At 40.6% G+C, this 17512-nt stretch overlaps 1 protein-coding gene across 2 annotated transcripts in view; it reads right to left on the minus strand.

The window, feature by feature from the left end:
* The window catches only part of LOC143988096 (CD109 antigen-like), a 249191-nt gene that overhangs the window by 35353 nt on the left and 196326 nt on the right, over positions 1-17512 (minus strand). For both annotated transcript variants that reach the window (XM_077487378.1, XM_077487379.1), the window contains one exon: positions 3641-3806. In XM_077487378.1, coding sequence (XP_077343504.1) covers positions 3641-3806 — 166 coding nt within the window. The remainder of the gene's footprint in view (positions 1-3640; positions 3807-17512) is intronic.

Here is a 17512-nt window from a genome sequence, read left to right on the forward strand (position 1 = left end):
TGGGCTCCATGGCAGCAGGAGTTCCCTCCCAAATGTTGGAGTAGGCTAGTTACGGAACACGGATAGCAGCTTGGATCAAAGATTTATGGGAGTAGAGGTCCTATTGGGTAATTATGGAGGCGGGGCTAACCCACACGTATGCTGCCATGGAGCCCATCAGGAAAGGAAAATTACGGTAAGTATTTGATATAAATTTTCCATTTTCTGAACCTAGAAGAAACTGCAGGGAAATGGCAATTGAGATTAAGGCACTGTGTCAGTTAAAGTGGAAGTAAACCCATCGATTTAAACAGTTAAAAAAAAGGCATGCCGGCAATGCTAACTGCACATTGGCTGTGCTCTCAGCCAAACTATCAAACCATCCAATGGCTGGTGTCATAACAAATCACATGTGCAGCACCATAGCAGTTGAAGATTAAACAGAGGCTGAAAACAATAGGGGAGTTTACTTCCACTTTAAGGTTGCCTTAATGTTAATGTAATTATGGTGGGAGCTAACCAAATGAATCTAGTTCTTCTTTACTGTAATACAGCTGGATTTATAATTGCTATTACCCCCTTTGGTCAAAGTGTTTTATTTAACCCTTTCGCTGCCAGGTCCTGTGCTCCATTTTGTGCACTCAGGTGGCCAGACCATTTTTGCAATTTTTCCTTTGCTTTTTTATTTTCCAGAGTTCAAACCATATATTTTCTGAAAGCACATGACCAGTAGAATAAAAAGAAGGTGCTACTGATTTGTAAGGTCCCAAGATATTTGCGCAAATGTTTATCAAAACAATATTTTTGATAAAAATCGACTAAAATCGTTATTCGCAGATAAAAAGAAAGCAAATTTTACAAAATTCCCACTAAATATAAAAGCTTAACTTGTATTGAGTTAATAAATAACAAATATTTGTATCTTTTACATTTTGCCTTTTTGCCAAATGGTGAAAATCGAACAGACGCAAAAGTGTAAATATCCAAATTCCTCTAAAAATCTGAAGGTTTTTCATTGTTTACTTACAACTTTAAGAATTTGTAAAAGACCCCCCAAAGCATATTTTTTCTGAAAGCACATGACTTGTAGAATAAAAATAAGGTGCTACTGATTTTTTAGACCCTGCGGTATATGCGCAAATGTTTATCAAGACAATATATTAAAAAAAATACACTAAAATCATTATTAGCAGATAAAAACACAGTAAATTTGAAAAAAATCCTGCTAAATACCTTCTAAATATAAAAGCTTAACCTGCATGAAGTTAATAAATAACAAACAATTCAATGCGCCTTTTTTTGCAAAATGATGAAAATCAAACATACGCAAAAATGTAAATATCCAAATTTCTCAAAAAATCTGAATGTTTTAATTTTTCCCTTACAGCTTTCAGAATTTGTGAAAGACTCAACTAAATATAAAAGATGAACCTGTATGGAGTTAATAAATAACAAATATTTGTAATTTTTACATTTTTAAATTTTGCCTTTTTGCAAAATAGTAAAATCGAACGTATGTAAAAATGTAAATATTCAAATTTTTCTAAAAATCTGAAGGTTTTCATTTTACCCTTACAGCATCAGAATTTGTGAAATTTCTGGCCGCAGAGGAATGGATGGCGAGGTGTAGGGATAGGTACGACAAGTGGTATAGCATATGGGCTGCATGGATTCAGTATACCATAGCAGGCACTACAGACCCATGTTCAATGGACCGGTCTCCAGCAGGGGGGGAGTGTAGCTAGTATAATGAGTATTGATCAAGAATAATAATAAAATTATGTGATGTGGATATACCTATGAGCACGCCCTCCGACCTGATGATATCATTCCGTAATCACCCTGTATACACAATGGAGTGATTGCGGGCACCTTAACAATGTTTGGACTTGTATGTTTTTTTCTGACCAAGCAATAGACACCTCCGTCTCTTAGATCCTCTTTGTTGGATGGCCAATCGGGCCTAGTATTTTGTACACTATATGGATACCAGGCTGGACGTTTTTTTATGTGTTTGCCAAACCTGTTTGTTTTGTCATAATGAAAACTTTCTATAAATAAAGATTATATAAAAAAAGAAAACGAGGAAAGGAAATACACAGCCCACTGTGCAAGCACAAAAAGTCAAAATGTATTATATCAAAAACACATAAATGGAATAGCCAATGATAAAAACGGAATCATTCACAACGTGTCAATCATACTGTGATAAAAACTCTATGTCCACCATTCCTGCCCCTATCCAGTGACTGTTATATATATATATAGCGAGGAATGTGAAAATACAATATCTTCAATCATGAGCAGCAATAATAAATTGAAACATGGAAAATTGCATACATGTGTATAGGATGTGGATCTACTTTGGCTCCCAATGGGAAATGGATCCTAGGAAGATCAGATCTGGATCCTGGGAAAGAGGCACGCTGGCATATTGTGGTGAGTGTTGTGAATTCCTTGATGTATCCTAAATGGGGGAATTGCTGAGATATTAAAGGGGAAGGGTCAATAGTGGTCTAGAGGAGGTACCGTATTTATCGGTGTATAACATGTACTTTTCCCCCCATAAAATCAGGGGGTGCGTGTTTTAAGCCGATCTCCTGCCGATTGTGAGTCTCTCGGTGGCTTTCAGATGCTTTGGCCACTCTCTGCGGCTTTCGGGTGCTTTTGGCCTCTCTCGACGGCTTTCAGCCACTCTCGCAGGCCCGCGTGAGCCGACGAAAGTCGCCGAGAGCGGCCGACAGCCGCCAAGAATGGCCGAGTGCGGACGAAAGCCGCCGAGAGCTACCGAGCGACGCCGAGATACACAGAACATTTCCGCTCTTTATCTCGGCTGTGCCATTTTTAAACGGCAAGGCTGCAATGCAAGTCTGCAAATGACACTGACAAGGCTGCAATGCAAGGCTGCAAATGACACTGACAAGGCTGCAATACAAGGCTGCAAATGACGCTGACAAGGCTGCAGATGGACACTGACAAAGCTGCAAATGTAAGTTTTTTTCCTTAAACTTCCCTCCTAAAAGTTTTTTCCTTAAAATTCCCTCCTAAACTTGGGGTGCGTGTTATACGCTGATAAGTATGGTATATAGAATTAAAAGATACAGTCACAGTATGTATGTGGCATGAAATTCCAGAGATTTCAATGCAAAAGAATGTCCTGTAACCTCCCTCTCACTGTTGCAAACCATAATTTGATATCCAGAGTATGCATGCAAGTTGACAATCCTGGTCCATGGGAGACCATACATGGATCAAAGCATATAGACCCAAGTAGAAGGAGAGTAAATATATACTTATCAGGTAGTGATGGAATGACAAACTTCAGTGCCAGTGCCATTGTCGAGGCCCATCAAGCATGAGCAAGTGTTGCATGGATAGTTTTGATAGTTATGGTGAGACCACAGAGAGCTGCCTTAGGCCCTTTACCATGGGGCAGACTCCATTTCAGATCAGACATCTATTCATTAACACCTTTGATATTTGGCCCATGTTGTTTAAAAAAAAAACAACATTCCCTAAAATTGTTATTGCAATTATTTATATAACAGTATCAGTTGACAGGGGTCAGATCATCTTTACTGATGCTTCTTAGTTCAAATAATTGCCAGTACAAGGCGACATCAATTCTTGACCAACACTGGCAATGCAACAGTGGGGTTACCTTCACTCTCTGCTCGATTGTTAAGAATGTCTAGTCCTTCTTTAGCTTTGTTCCTTCCAACCAGGGATAATGCATATGTCACAAGACTTAGGGTGTAGTTATCAGAAATGACTTCATTCAGTTGAGACTCCATGTAACTTGTAGCAGCTGTCATTTGAGTAGAATTCTGGGGGGAAAACATTTGTTTTGTATCAAACAATACAAACAAAGTCACATTTCTCTGGAAAAGCATACAGACATTTTATTTATACAAAGACATTTCATATGTTGTGTTTTTACAATGGTACTTCTTAAACTCAGTTCTTGGTATGATATTTATATTTTGTCTAATACACATTCGAAATGGGCATAGAAAATTAATCATTCACAGCACACACATGTAGATAGACCTGTAATGATACAGAGTTTCACTTTTAACATTAGCATATTTAATTTTTAGAAGATCAAAGAAGAAAATATAATAAACACATACATGTTTCTTCTTTGATAAAGCAACCAAATGAATTTACAAGATACATAAAAAATTATTGTGTCCGTTAGTGTGCAAAAAGAAAAAAAAGAAGCCCTGTGAATATCTATTATATAACAAATAATAACAAAAACAAGCAGGAGAAACAAGAGACAGTTGAGTTAATCACTATATATAACAGCCAACAAAAAGAAATTAGGAAAACTAACCAATACATTTTTTTTTTTTTACTAAGAACAGAACCATAAATGAACCATAAATGTCCACATTTGTCAAGGAGTTCCCATAGATTGTATATAGAAGAGCCACGTTTATTAGCGATCAGTTAGTCCACAGTCAGTTTATATGGAATGTTGGTACCCTCTTAAATGGAATAGACAAATCTTCTCTACACATCCATATACTTTTATTATTATAAAAGAAAAATCATATACAGGTGCTGATACATCAAAAAGCCTTCACACGGTTGTGAATTTGTTATATAACTTTCTGAAACTCAGGAAAACAGGAAGTGAAAGGAAATCCCCCCAAAATAAACAAATCCCAGTGTGTCACCAGAGTCACCAGAATTAGTATCCCCATTGGAAGATTTCCCCTGTATAATGCCCTGTACACACGGTCGGAAATTCAGGCGGAAAAGGTCCGATTGGATTATATTGTCGGAAAATCCGATCGTGTGTGGGCTCTATCGGACTTTTTCCGTTGGAATTTCAGAGCAGGATCTAAAATTTTCCGACAAAAAAATCCGATCAGACTTTTTCCAATCATTTGTCATTTTTTTCCCGATCATTTTGGACAAAGTGCCACACATGCTAAAATCAAATTACGAGAACAAAGCTATTGGCTACTAGCCTCTATGTAATCCAGACATATGCAAAGAACGTCACCACATTCCGAACAATTGGATTTTCCAACAACTGACCGTGTGTATGCAACACAAGTTTTGGACAAAATCTGTCAGAAAAAATCCAACGGATTTTGTGGTCGGAATGTTCGACCGTGTGTACAGGGCATTAGTGTTTTGATTTGGGATTTTCTTTCACTTTAAATGATAACAGTAAACTGGACAAATAGAGAGGGTGACTCTCTCTAACGGGGGGGGGGGGGGGGGGCACAGACAGCAATAAAAACTGACAGGTGTACTAATCCCTTTCTATTCCATCCAAAACCAAAAAAGTGTTTGCCTTTAGTTATATTTTAACTGCTTCCCATCTGGCCATAGTACATAAATGGCCTGACAGGAGAAGAGCTGATGCATGTGGATTTACCCATACATCCTTCCACATTACTTGCTCATAGGCGCTCCCCAGAGCATGCAGCAGCAGGATCACCAATCGTTGTACTGGGCCACTGTGTGTGGCCCTGGTACCATGATTACAGCGAGCACATGAACAGTAGTAAATAATGATGTCATTAATTACCACTGTGTGAGCTCTGTTATTGGTCACAGCGATCACATGGTACCAGGGCCAATCACAGTGGCATTTTAACGTGATAGCTGTGACCAATCACAGCATCACATTAATACACAAAATTTCATGAATGAAACTTTAACAAAGCCTTTGAAAAATTTGCAATTACAGTGTAAAAAAAAAAAATCCTGACTCCCCCCCAAGTAGTACAGTATTACTATAGTAACATTGCAGTGTTCTGGTGACAGGATGTTAAAAAAAAAAATTGAAAACAAAAATTGAAATTTTTATAAAAATGTTAATTTGTTTTTTACATACTCTCTCTAGTCAGTGTCCTTAACTGGTTCCCGACCGCCTCACGCAGATATACTGCGGCAGAATGGCTCTCCTGAGCAAAACCCTGTATGAGTATGTCCTCCTTTTCGGCCACCACAGAGGGGGACCCGATGCACATGGCCACCAGTTGCGGTCACCACTGGCCACGCGTGATAGCATGGGGATTTGTGTGTGTAAAAACACAAATCCCTGTGCTGTCAGAGGAGAGGAGACATGTGGTTTGTTCCTAGTAAGTAGGAACAGTGATATGTCTCCTCTCTTACATAGTCCTATCCTCCCACAGTTAGAACACACTTGTGTTAACCCCTAGTGTTAACCCCTTCGCTGACAGTGACATTTACACAGTAATTAGTGCATTTTTATAGCACTGATCGTTGTATAATTGTCAATGGTCCCAAAAATTTGTCAAAAGTATCTGATTTGTGCGTCGCAATACTGCTAAAAATCGCAGCTCACCGCCATTACTAGTAAAAAAAAAGCCATTAAAATGCCATAAATCTTTCACATAGTTTGTAGACACTATAACTTTTGCTAAAACCAATCAATTTACACTTATTGCGATTTTGACCAAAAATATGTAGAAGAATACATATTGGCCTAAACTGATGAAGACATTTCTTAATTTTTTTTTAATTATGGGGATATTTATTATAGCAATAAGTAAAAAATATATATATATTTATTTTTAAATTGTCAATCTTTTTTTGTTTATAGCGCAAAAAATAAAAACCGCAGAGGTGATCAAATACCCCCCTATTTGTGGGGAAAAAAGGGTATACATTTAGTTTGGGTACATGATTGCATGACCGCGCAATTGTTAGTTAAAGCAACGTAGTGCCAAATTGGAAAAAGTCCTCTGGTCAGGAAGGGGTTAAAATCTTCCGGGGCTGAAGTGGTTAATGTCACTAATTACTGCCGCACCAGTCTTGGTGTCCCTGATCAATGCCTCACCAGTTACAGTGTCCCTGATCAATGCCTCACCAGTTACAGTGTCCCTAATCACATCCATACCAGTTTCAGTATCCCTCATCACTGCCAAACCAGTCATATTGTCCTTAATCACCGGCCAGGGGCGGACTGACCATTGGGCCACTCGGGCACTGCCCGAGGGCCCCATGCTACTAGGGGACCCCATGAGGGTTGCCAGCCTCAGTAAAACCAGGGACAGTATGTAAAAATGTGTTTTTTTTTTACATCTGTCTCTGAAATGTCCCTTGCCGACACCCTTTTGGTCTAAAAATCCAGAGATTATAGCTGCTCCACCTCTCCAGTACCTTCTCAGCCAATAGAAACATGACTGTGTGATTGTATATTGTGTGTGTGTGTGTGTTTGTGTATACTGTGTGGCCCCATAATCTCTGATTGCCTGGGGGCCCCATAATCTCCTATTGCCTGGGGGCCCCATGAGTTGTCAGTCCACCCCTGTCACCGCCACACTAGTTACAGCGCGAGGAGAAAAAAAAAAAGCCGATCACCGGCGGCCGTGATTGGGACATTAGTCCCGATCACGGCCATCAATACAAGGGACCACCTGCCACCTGCCAGTGCCCACCTGCCTCCCGCAGTGCCATCCTGAAGTAAAATAAAACGCAAAAGTAAGTGCCCCCGTCAGTGCCCCGCGTCAGTGCCCATAGTGCCCACAGTGCCACCCACAGTGCCACCCACAGTGCCACCCCACAGTGCCACCCACAGTGCCACCCACAGTGCCACCCAATCTGCCTCAAAGGTGCTGCACCCCAGTGCCGCCCATCAGTGCCCAGCAGTGCCGCCCATCAGTGCCCAGCAGTGCCGCCCATCAGTGCCCAGCAGTGCCACCTATCAGAGCCACCTATCAGTGCCACCTATCAGTGCCCATCAGTCCCATCTATCTGTGGTACCTATCAGTGCCCATCCGTGCCACCCATCCGTGCCACCCATCTGTGCCACCCATCCATGCCATCTTATGTGCCCATCTTTGCCCATCAGTGCCGCCTTATCTGTGCCCATCGGTGCCGCCTTATCTGTGCCTATTAGTGCCGCCTTAACTATGCCTATCAGTGCCCACCAGTGCAGCCCATCAGTGCCCACCAATGCAGCCCATCAGTGCCCACCAATGCAGCCCATCAGTGCCCACCAATGCAGCCATCAGTGCCGCCTAATCAGCGCACTTCAATGAAGGAGAAAAATGACCCGTTTGCAAAATTGTATAACAAACTATTAAAACATGATTTTTTTTTTTTTTTTTTTTTTGCATCTTTTTTTGTTTGTTTAGCAAAAAATAAAACTCCGAGCTGTAACTAAATACCACCAAAAGAAAGCTCTATTTGTGGGAAAAAAATGATAAAAATTTCATTTGGGTACAGTGTTGTATGCCCGCGCAATTGTCATTCAAAGTGCATCAGCGCTGAAAGCTGAAAATTGGTCTGGGACTGAGGGGGGTTTAAGTGCCCAGTAAGCAAGTGGTTAATCACCACCACACCAGTTACAGTGTCCTTGATCATTATTAGATTTTTTTGAAGAAAATATTTTGTAATTTTTTTACATTTTTTTTCAATGGATCAAAAGCGTTAAAAAACGTTTATCAGTGTTTACCAGCATTAGAGCGTTTATACAGCTGAAAAACGTCTCTCAGAACCTACTAGTTTTGGGGGTTTTTTTACTGCTCAAAAGCACCACTGCCCAAAACTGCTGATAACAGCCTATGGGGATTATTTACTAAAGGATAATCCACTTTGCACTGCAAGTGCACTTGGGAGTAAAGTTGCTGTAGATCTGAGGGGGATATGCAAGGAAAATTAAAAACAGCATTTTAGCTTGCGCATGATAAAATCAGCAGAGCTTCCCCTCATTTCAGATCTACTCCTTAGATTTAGAGCGCTTGCACTCCCAAGAGCACTTGCAGTGCAAAGTGGATTTGCCTTTCGCCATGATGGAGAGTTTAATGACTGTATAAAAAAAAAACGTCTACAGCCAAAATACAGCTGCTATAAAAAGTGGCCAGTGTGCATGACATTAGATAACATTAAAATGAAAATGAATCTTTACAGCCACTGATTTCATGTATAAACAAAGTGCTATAATATCAGCAGTATCAGGCTCAGTTTACACTGCCATGACTTGGGATCCAACATATGAGACCCCAAGTCGCATGACATATGAAATCCCATGTTAGTCAGTGAGCGTTGTCGGAGGGCCACCCTAATGCCACATACACACGAGCGGACTGTATGGCGTACTTAGTTCGTCATACAATCCGACGGACAGTCCGTCGTACTTTCGACTGAACGGACTTGACCACACACAGATGCACAAACAGTCAGTCGAAAGCTTGCGCGATGACGTGTACAGCACGTATGACGGGACTAGAAATAAGAAGTCCAAGACACAGCAAAGCACCCTTCCGCCGTGTAAATCCTTTCTGGGCATGCGCCATTCTTAGTCCGTCGAACTAGCATACTGACGAGCGGATTGTCTGCTGAAACCAAAGTACGACGGACAGAATTTCGAAAAATCCGAAATTCTTAGTACGCCGGACTGCACGCTGAAAAAGTCCGCTGAAGCCCACACACGAGCGGATTGTCCACTGAAATGTGTTTCGACAGACTAAGTACGCCATACAGTCCGCTCGTGTGTACACGGCATAAGAAAAAAAATTGCATTAAAATGCTCCTAAAAATATAAAAAAAAATTTTTTTTACTTACCAGAAATGGCTGTTGCTAGGCAGATTGTCCTAATCTGCCACTTCCTACACGGCAGTGATCGTCAGTCTTCTCCTCCTCACGTTGTCTTCTGGGGAAGGTGGCGCGGTGTGTTCTGGGAACTGTTTGTCCCAGAACAAAGCCGGCCATTCACAAAGCACTGCGCGACTCGAGCATGTGCAGTAGGAAATGGGCAGTGAAGCTGCAAGGCTCCACTGCCTGCTTCCCTTAGTTTGAATGGCGGCACCGGGACCCGAGCCGAAGGACGGGTCGACCTCAGGCGGCCAACATCGCGGGCACCCTGGACAGGTAAGTGTTCTTATTAAAAGTCAGCAGCTACAGTGTTTGTAGCTACTGACTTTTAAAAACGTTTCAGCTGGCCCACCACTTTAACTAGCACTACTGAAGTCGCTCCGACTTTAGAAAAGGTTCCTGTACTACTTCAAGGTCACTTTTATCCACTTAAATGGAAGTCACCTCCAAGTTGGATCCTCATCTGGAATGCCCGCTCCATCTGTAACAAACTAACATCTGTACATGACCTCTTCGTCTCTCGTGGCTTTAACATACTCGCCATAACTAAATTTGGACTCAGCTTCTCCTGCTGCCCTCTCCCATGGTGGTCTCCATTGGACTCACTCCCCCAGACCCAATGGATAGAAAGGAGGTGGAGTTGGATTCCTTCTATCCCCACAATACACCTTCCAAGTCCTTCCCACCCCTCCCTCTCTTTCCCTCTCTTCTTTCGAGATGCACTGTATTCGTCTGTTTTCTCCTATTTCTCTGAGGATTGCAGCAATTAATCGGCCTCCTGGACCGGTGTCGCGCTTTCTTGATTACTTTGCTGCCTGGCTACCATACTTTCTCTCCTCTGAAATACCCACCATCATTCTTGGTGACTTCAACATTCCTGTCAACGTTAACAACCCAACTACAGCTAAACTTCTTGACTTAACCTCATCTTTTGACCTAACCCAATGGACACATACTTCCACTCACTCTAATGGTAATACCCTTGACCTTGTATTCTCCCATCTCTGCAACCCTGGCAACCTCACAAACACCCCCTTTCCTCTCTCTGATCACAACCTCATTAGTTTCACTGTATCTTTGTATCCAACCACCCATCCTTTCAAGCAGCAAACTATCACTTGTAGAAACATTCGCCACCTTAAGCCTTCTCTTCTCTATTCTGCTACTGACCACCTATATGATATAATCTCTCCCCTGTCCTGACCTTGCCATCTCTGTCTACAACAGTTCACTCTCTTCATCACTAGATGCACTTGCTCCTCTAACCACACGCAGAATCAGGCCCCGACCATTACAACCCTGGTAAACTGACAACACTAGAAATCTCAAGAGACGTTGCCGTGCTCTTGAAAGGCTGTGGCGTAAAACCAAATGCCTCCAAGACTTCACCATATATAAATTTGCCCTTCTAAAATACAATTCCTGCCTCTATGCTGCCAAACAAGCCTACTTTGTATCTCTTATTAATACTTTGTCATCCAATCCCCGTCAACTCTTCTCAACTTTTAACTCTCTGCTTCGTCCCCCACCCCCTCTACCCACTAACTCACTCACTGCCCAAGAGATTGCCAATCACTTCAAAGACAAGATTGATGCAATTCGTGAGGACAACTCTGCTGTGCATACATTCTCCCCACCCAACATACCTGGCCTAATAGCACATTCAACACTCTCCTCTTTTGAAATGGCTACTACTGAAGAAGTTGCAAAACTTTTCTCAGATGCTCACCTAACCAATTGTCCCTTGGACCCTGTTCCCTCACAACTATTAAGGTCACCCTCTAATTCTATCCTATGCTCCCTCACTCACATCTTCAATCTCTCCCTCTCAAGTGGCACCTTCCCCTCCCCTCTAAAACATGCACAGATCACCCCCACACTTAAAAAACCCTCACTGGACCCCACCAACCTGAACAACTTAAGACCTATCTCATTGCTCCCATTCACCTCTAAACTTCTAGAACGCTCAGTCTACAACCGCCTTAGCTCCTACCTCAGTGAAAATAACCTTCTTGACCCATTACAGTCTGGCTTTCACTCTCAGCACTCCACGGAAACTGCCTTACTAAAACTCACTAACGATCTACTAACTGCTAAAACCAACAGCCAGTACTCCATACTCCTACTACTTGACCTCTCTGCTGCCTTTGATACTGTTGACCACCCGCTCCTCCTCAATAAACGACATTCCCTTGGCCTCCGAGATTCTGCGCTTTCCTGGTTCTCTGCCTATCTATCACAGCGCTCCTTCAGTGTCACCTACAACTCTGTATCCTCCTCTCCATTGCCTCTTTCTGTGGGGGTCCCCCAATGCTCTATTCTTGGACCCCTTCTCTTCTCTATTTATACCTCCTCCCTTGGTCACTTGATAACCGCCCATGGCTTCCAATACCACTTATATGCCGATGACACCAAAATCTATCTGTCTACTCCTCACCTCACTCCTTCAGTCTCCTCTCGCATTACTAACCTGCTAACTGACATATCAGCATGGATGTCACACCATTTCCTTAAACTAAACCTCTCTAAAACTGAGCTATTAATAATCCCCCCTGCACATGCCCCCCTCCATGACTTTTCCATCAAAATCAACAATGCAACCATCAGGCCCTCCCCTCACGCCAGGGTACTAGGTGTAACCCTAGACTCTGACTTGTCATTTCAGCCCCAAGTCCAATCGTTGTCAAAAGTTTGTAGATTTCACCTCCGTAACATCTCTAAAATTCGCCCCTTTTTAACAAATGAAACCACCAAGCTCCTCATTCACTCCCTTGTTATCTCTCGCCTTGACTATTGCAACTCCCTTCTCATTGACCTGCCTCTCCATAGGCTATCTCCTCTTCAGTCTATCATGAATGCTGCTGCCAGACTTATCCACCTTACCAACCGCTCAGTGTCTGCCAACCCTCTCCTCCAATCCCTACACTGGCTCCCAATCACCCAGCGAATTAAATTCAAAATACTAAACACCACATACAAAGCCATTCACAACTCCGTCCCGAGCTACATCACCAATCTTGTCTCCAAATATCACCCAAACCGTCCCCTCCGTTCTTCTCAAGACCTCCTACTCTCAAGCTCTCTCGTCTCCTCCTCCCACACTCATCTCCAAGATTTCTCCAGAGCCTCTCCAATCCTCTGGAACTCGCTACCTCCACCGGTCCGGCTATCCCCTACTCTTGCTACCTTCAGGCGATCCCTGAAAACTCATCTATTCAGGGAAGCCTATCACGTCTCAAACTAATCTCCTACCACTTCCATCAACTCATTCCAGACAGTTATAACCTTCTGCACCACCTGCCCCACCCTTTAAGATTGTAAGCTCTTCTGAGCAGGGCCCTCTTAATCCTCTTGTATTTAATTGTATTGTAACTATATTGTCTCCCTTTTATATTGTAAAGCGCTGCGTAAATTGCTGGCGCTATATAAATCCTGAATAATAACAATAATAATAATAATGAGCTTTGGATCCAACGTTACAGGAAGATTACCCAGGCATTCCCTGAAAGGCGCTTCAAAGTCGCATCAAGTTATACTCGAGTCACTAGCAAATTGCCAGGAAGTCGCCTGGCAAAGTCGCACCATAAGTCACACAACTTTCAGGTTGCGGCAGTGTGAACCCAGCCTTAGAGATAACTAAAGGATTCTTCTGTTTATGGCAATAGTAAAGGATTTATACTTATTTCATCTGTAGATTCATAGCAAACATGACAGATCACTGAACTACCTATCTACAATAAGTGGCTCATATAAGGGTATCATATGTGACAAAAAAAAGATTGCAAAACTTTATTAGGACACAGAACAATTGCATTTTAGGTGTGTGTTTATTTTTTGGAATGGCTTATGTTCAGAATAGTACCTGCACATGCTGCTTAAAGGGGTTGTAAAGCTTTGTTTTTTATTTTCTAAATAGGTCCCTTTAAGCTAGTGCATTGTTGGTTCACTTACCTTTTCCTTTGATTTCCCTTCTAAATGTTTTTTTTTCTTAGTCTGAATTTCTGACTTCCTGTTTCTCCTCAGTAAACTTCACACCATCATCCGAGCGGTGTTTAGTCAGCCAGAACAGCTTACTGAACAGCTTACTGAGGAGGAACAGGAAGTGAGAAATTCAGACAAAGAAAACAAAGAGAAAAAATATTTAGAAGGGAAATCGAAGGAAAAGGTAAGTGAACCAACAATGCACTAGCTTAAAGGAATCTATTTAGAAAATAAAAAACAAACCTTTACAACCCCTTTAAGCATGCATTTAAATTACTCCAGTTGAAATAAAAATATGAAATGATCACTTCTGACATATTTTGGAAGGTGCATGACCCAAGGTTACCATCCAATCCTTCTTTAATTATGATAATCCTGTCAGCAAAGTCAGCTTTATATATCTGTCCTGACAGGTTTACATTATTGATTTAGGAAGTCAGGGACATCAAGAGTTCATTATCTTCTCTGTTCAAAAATGATCACATATGTTTCTGTGCAGATGAATGTTAAGAACCTATAGTGGTGGTAGTGCTTTCTAGTCACAATGTATATTTGTAAAATTCCATGTCTTATAAGGCTACATGTTCTAGAGTTATAGATGTATCTTCTGACATGTTTTAACAGTGTTTTGTTTTTTCCAGTAGCAGAACTAACTGCAAAAAATACCATTTACTTAACGTAAAGCTGCTGACAACTCTGATCCTCTTTGCATACTGATGTCATAGCATACCACATTTTTATCTAAACTTGGATAAAATATTTGTTGCTTTGAGCACATTTTGATCATGATGAAATGTTACTAGGAAACATTAGAAAGTCAGCTGAATCGTTAAGCTTGTATGATGTTGTAGTATTGACATTTATTGTTATTTTCCAGCATTTGTATTGGCTTTGTAATGTCTCCAAAAATCACGACTTGTCTAAAACAATGGGAAAGTCTTTCTCAACTCTACTCAGGCAAGACATTACAAAGTGAACTATATTTTCCAAGTCACCATTTTAATAAGCAATGTTTTCAATTTAAATTTCATTTTTTTGTACTGAAACTATTATAAACTTGCATCACATAAATTATGCTATTTTGACCTTTTCGTCATAGTGTGAAGCAGATGATTTCATTACATTTTGATGGTCTTAAGTAGAGGAAGGAATCCCCAGTATCAAAGGAAGAAATATTTTTATAGGACCTAAGAGATAGTCACTGCGAGGCTTTCTAGTCACAATGAACAGAAAGGCTATTAAATCATTTATGAGATACATAAGTGCTGGAAAACTGTGGGGTTTCCTAAGAGCTACTTTTTTCTTCAGCACACACAATTTGGCTCAGAATCTAAAAATGCATTAGTAAAACAGAATGCCTTTTTACAGGTTTTTGAATCAGCCTGAAAATATGTGATGGGAGCAAAGGAAAAAAATAACTTTAGTTTGGAATATATTTGAATCAATTGACCTCCAGAAGATTTAGCCCCCTTTCTGACCAGGCCATTTTTTGTGATAGGACCTTGCGTTACTTTAACTGACAATAGCGTGGGTTTGTGTGGTACTGTAAAAATATATGTCACTTTTTTTACCCACAGATAGGGATTTCTTTTGGTGGTCTACAAACTATGGGATATATTTATAGAATTTTCTTTTTTTTTTATACTAGTAATGGCAGTAATCTGTGACTTATAGCAGGACTGCAATAATAATCGGACAGTTTGTCATTTTACAGGAACGAGTAACGCTAATACAGTGATCAGTGCTAGTGTGTTTGAGTATACAGTGTGCTGCTTTTACTAGGGGAAGAGCCTGATTCTAATCTCTGCTTTGCAAAGACACAGAATCATCCCTGTCAGAACTGATTAAAACAACCAGGATGACTGGAGGTTGGGACTTTGAATGAAGCAAGCAGGTGTAAAACATTTAAATTTATTGGAAAATCAGTGGTAAGTTGCATGAGGGTAATCATGAGTACACCAATAAAACCAATATATTCCATTAAATGGATAAACATACAGCAATAACAATTGACCACTAAAAATACAAAACACATATTACAAGTGATCATTGAGTAAGTAAAACATATAGTTGGCATAAAACATGGTATATAGTATCTCTATGCATTTCGTGGATTCATCCACTCTTCAGGAGCATGCACGTGGAAAACTGAATGCTGTAGTATAGTAGTAACAAGAATATCAGTAAGGTCTGACCATTATCTGTATCTATGAAGTAGCAATATGCCAACATGAATCAGAATAACTCCATAGGGGTATCACTGGTGGGAGCTGAGGTGGTTAAGGCAGACCAGGACTGGACAAAGATGGTTTCCAAGAAAGGAAATTCCAAAAAGTAATAATGGTCAACAATGACCATACATGCTAGAAATAAAAGTGAGAAAATAATAGGTATTTAATGTGGGAAGAGGAGAGGGGAGATATCCCCAATTTACCATGACTATTTACAGGAATGCCAATGAGACAAATTAATTATATGATTCAATACTTATAGACATCTACCCCATACTTTCCCCTGAAGAGTGGCAGTCGCTACGAAATGCGTCGAGCCAATAGATGCCTTTTCGCTCATATTTTGCCACATCATCAATTACCATACTTACCAATTAGATTGTACCAATGAACTAGAGATACAGTTTTTTACCAGGGAGACACGCTTTTATTAAAATGATTCTATATAAAATGTGTACATTATGTTACTAGTATATTATGTCATTATTATCATTGTCATATTTTATATATCCCAGTGAACTTTGTTCTATATGATGTTTACATTATGAACTATGTCAATATTTTATCATGGTATTACTATTATTGTTATATTTTTATATCAATAAACCAATGACTGTCAATTGTTGTATTGCAATGCTGTCATGGAATGTCCATAGTTCTAATATATGTAGTACCGCCCATCTTCATCTATATCGTGACACCTCCAAGGGTGTATGCTTCATATAAAGTCTCACCTTCCTTCCTTTTTATCAAATGAATAGGGATGGAGGCTCTTGGCGGCGTTAGCCTTGCGTTCTCATATAAAGTCCCAACTGCTTGCTTTTGTTTTTTATCAGAATAAGCAGAGAAAATGCTGAGATCGCTTCTCCATCCCCTTCCACATACTAGTCTCCAACTATTAAGTATAGGAGGATGCAGTAAGAATAGATTTGTGTAAATCTGAATTCAAAAGCCATATACACTATCAGTGTAATAACTAAAGATATTTGGAAGCTGAAAGAATATCTGTTGGAGGTAAAAGTGACACAAATGAGTGGAAGGGAATTCAAAATTTTTAGTCCTATTGAATAACATGAAGTGCATTTAAATCCCAGTGATGAACTTTTCTTATATGTTCTATAATATAACATCTGTTAAATATGCGATTGAAAGAGCTTTGTTATATCTGTTTGTTAAGTGCAAATATCTATCTCTGGTTGATCCTCCTATTGTCCTTGGTCCTGTGCACTCTGCTTACTTATCTTAAAAAAATATATCAACCCTGTCTAGCTCAATTCTGTGCATCAACCCCCCCCCCCCTTCCCTTTTTGGTATGGAGAAAAGGAGAGTGGAAGATGGTCTGTAGTTAAAACGTCAACGTGTTCAAACTTGTTAAATATGCAGCTAGTAGATGCATACAGTGCCCAACATCAACTAATTTTGAGAGAGAACTTGTCCCTTTTTAGGACTGTTGTGGCTAGGCAGACTGCTAAGAATTCCTTTGTAAACTCAGATTCATTCAGGGTCATCTTTAATATTGATTGGACCCTGGGCAAATATTTTCTTGCCCCCCCCCCCCCCCCCATTTCACTTTCCACCTGCTCTCAGACATACATACAATGAATAGCAAGTAAACTCAAAATCACTTTACTACAGAAGATCAGGCAATGATTATAATTGGTTGCTAGAAGTTACAGCACACATTACTGCTCACTGGTTGCTAGAAGTTTCTGAACATCCTTACCGCTCACTG

Source organism: Lithobates pipiens, unplaced genomic scaffold, assembly GCF_037356315.1.
Source record: "Lithobates pipiens isolate NorthernLeopardFrog02 unplaced genomic scaffold, aLitPip1_a1.2 Scaffold_18, whole genome shotgun sequence".
Classification (NCBI taxonomy): Eukaryota; Metazoa; Chordata; class Amphibia; order Anura; family Ranidae; genus Lithobates; species Lithobates pipiens.